Source organism: Anneissia japonica, unplaced genomic scaffold, assembly GCF_011630105.1.
Source record: "Anneissia japonica isolate Jap-2015-1 unplaced genomic scaffold, ASM1163010v1 scaffold68518_len2891_cov216, whole genome shotgun sequence".
Classification (NCBI taxonomy): domain Eukaryota; kingdom Metazoa; phylum Echinodermata; class Crinoidea; order Comatulida; family Comatulidae; genus Anneissia; species Anneissia japonica.
Window position 1 is genome coordinate 1 of NW_022724032.1, and position 1,950 is coordinate 1,950.

General features: G+C 30.6%; 1 protein-coding gene across 1 annotated transcript; it reads left to right on the top strand.

Annotated features, from left to right (window-relative positions):
- Window positions 1-187: 187 nt before the first annotated feature.
- LOC117112474 (WD repeat-containing protein 78-like) lies at window positions 188-1,438 on the top strand. Its single transcript, XM_033255562.1, has 4 exons — window positions 188-340; window positions 570-672; window positions 768-919; window positions 1,279-1,438. Exons 1-4 carry the CDS (start codon window positions 233-235, stop codon window positions 1,378-1,380), a joined length of 465 nt encoding a protein of 154 aa, XP_033111453.1. The 5' UTR covers window positions 188-232; the 3' UTR covers window positions 1,381-1,438.
- Window positions 1,439-1,950: the final 512 nt, after the last annotated feature.

Here is a 1,950-nt window from a genome sequence, read left to right on the forward strand (position 1 = left end):
ATAACACCAATGCGTTTAGAGATGTTACCAGTTAATTTTTCAATATGTTCAGACCAAGTCAATTTGGCACAGATGCCTCAATGTAAAAATCAAATATATTCACCCATGTAAGGTCCTGCATTCAACTAGTGGACCTTTACACGATCATCCGATCAAACTAAAAATTCTGGCAGTGTATCCTATAAATAGCGTTGTAATTACATTGTCTTTACTTTCAGGGAGCAAAACAAGTATGCTGGCTTCAATTGCTGAATCAACAGCAGATGTTTCAGAACACAGCAAAGGCTCATCACTGAGGGAGAAAACAAACAGAACGGAGGATGCACAAATTATACTTCAAGTAAAAAATAAATTATTGACATTATTTCTTGGCTCATGTAATTTTTGCTCTAAAATCAGGGATGAAATAAGAGGATTTTTCTGGTTTTGGTGTCATATAATTAGTCCCAAAACATTATTTTACTATCTAAACTTAAGCTATGACATCATTAAGCTATGACATCATTCCTCAACAGTCATCTGAATGCCCTCATGTTAATGAACTACAAAATTTTGTTCTCTTCTTTTAGTCAGAATCACTGAAGTCAAATTTGTTTGTTATGGAGCGTGTAATCACTCTCAACATCTTTCAGCCAAAGCAAGCAGCATATAGAGGGCTCCCTATCATTGTTGGTATGTGTTTTTAACATCAATTCATTTTAATGTAACATGAATTCATTGTTATCATGGTAATGATAACCAAAGTTTGAATTTATATAAATTATTAGATACGCATCGAGAACCATCTGCAGAAGAGGGGTCAGCAAACAATATGCATCTTACTCAACTTGGTCCAAATCTTGACCGTCTGTGGGCATTCTCATGTAATCTCACAAAGGGTCGTAATGTCAGCTGTGTCTCATGGAATAAGGTTAATCATGTGAGTATGCTTCACCTATCAATAACTAATAATAGTGTGTTAATTATAATGTGAGTATTGTTTCTTATTCAACAATACTGTACTATGTATCTAATTTATTTATTTATTTATTCATAAAGTGTGTTAATTATCAAGTTTGTTTCTTATTTAGCAATGTATTCCAAGTGTCTAGTTAATTTATTTATAACATAAAGTTCTTAATTATATTTTTTATTTATATATTATTTTTGCTTTTGTTATTATTGTTATTGTTATAATTATTATTATTATTGTTGATGGTGTTGCTGTATTTAGTATAATTTGTAATGCACCTGAGATATTTAATTTATTAATGGATTTTTTTAAATTATTATTTTTAGGATTTGCTAGCTGCAGGCTACGGTCAGTTTGGATTCTCTGACCAGAAAGGTGGCCTAGTTTGTTGCTGGTCATTAAAAAATCCAGAGGTCAGTATTAAGTAAATTGCTTGCATATTAATCTTGATAAGATGCAGGGGTTTGAGGTAGAAAGAAAATATAATTCAAAAATTTATGTTTTATTATATTTATTTTATTAAATAGAGAGCCAAAAATATGAAAAAAATATAATAAAGAAGCAGAAAATTAATTGGTTGGCAAAAAAAAATTATAATTTTAAAAATCTGCATATTTTCAACATTTTAAAATTATATGCAAGCTTCATATGAAACACCTTAAATACAATATCAAACAAACACTGTCGTACTCAATTAGATTAAGTAATATGTGGCAAAGACAAGCCAAACCAGTCACTCGTCGCAAATCGTGTTTAAGAGAAAATGGCCAAAACATGCTGGGAATGATAAATTTTTAAAAATCTATTTTAATGCACTAAAATAACCTTATTTATCTATACATCATGTTATGCTGTTATTTTCCCCATTTTCAATGATAAAACAACACTTTTTAAGGATTTGGTGATGGTTTCTGCATGAGAAATGCCCAAAATCATAAACTTTGAAGGCTGATTGGTGATCCGCTACACTAGCGGATCACCTATTGTTATTGTACGAG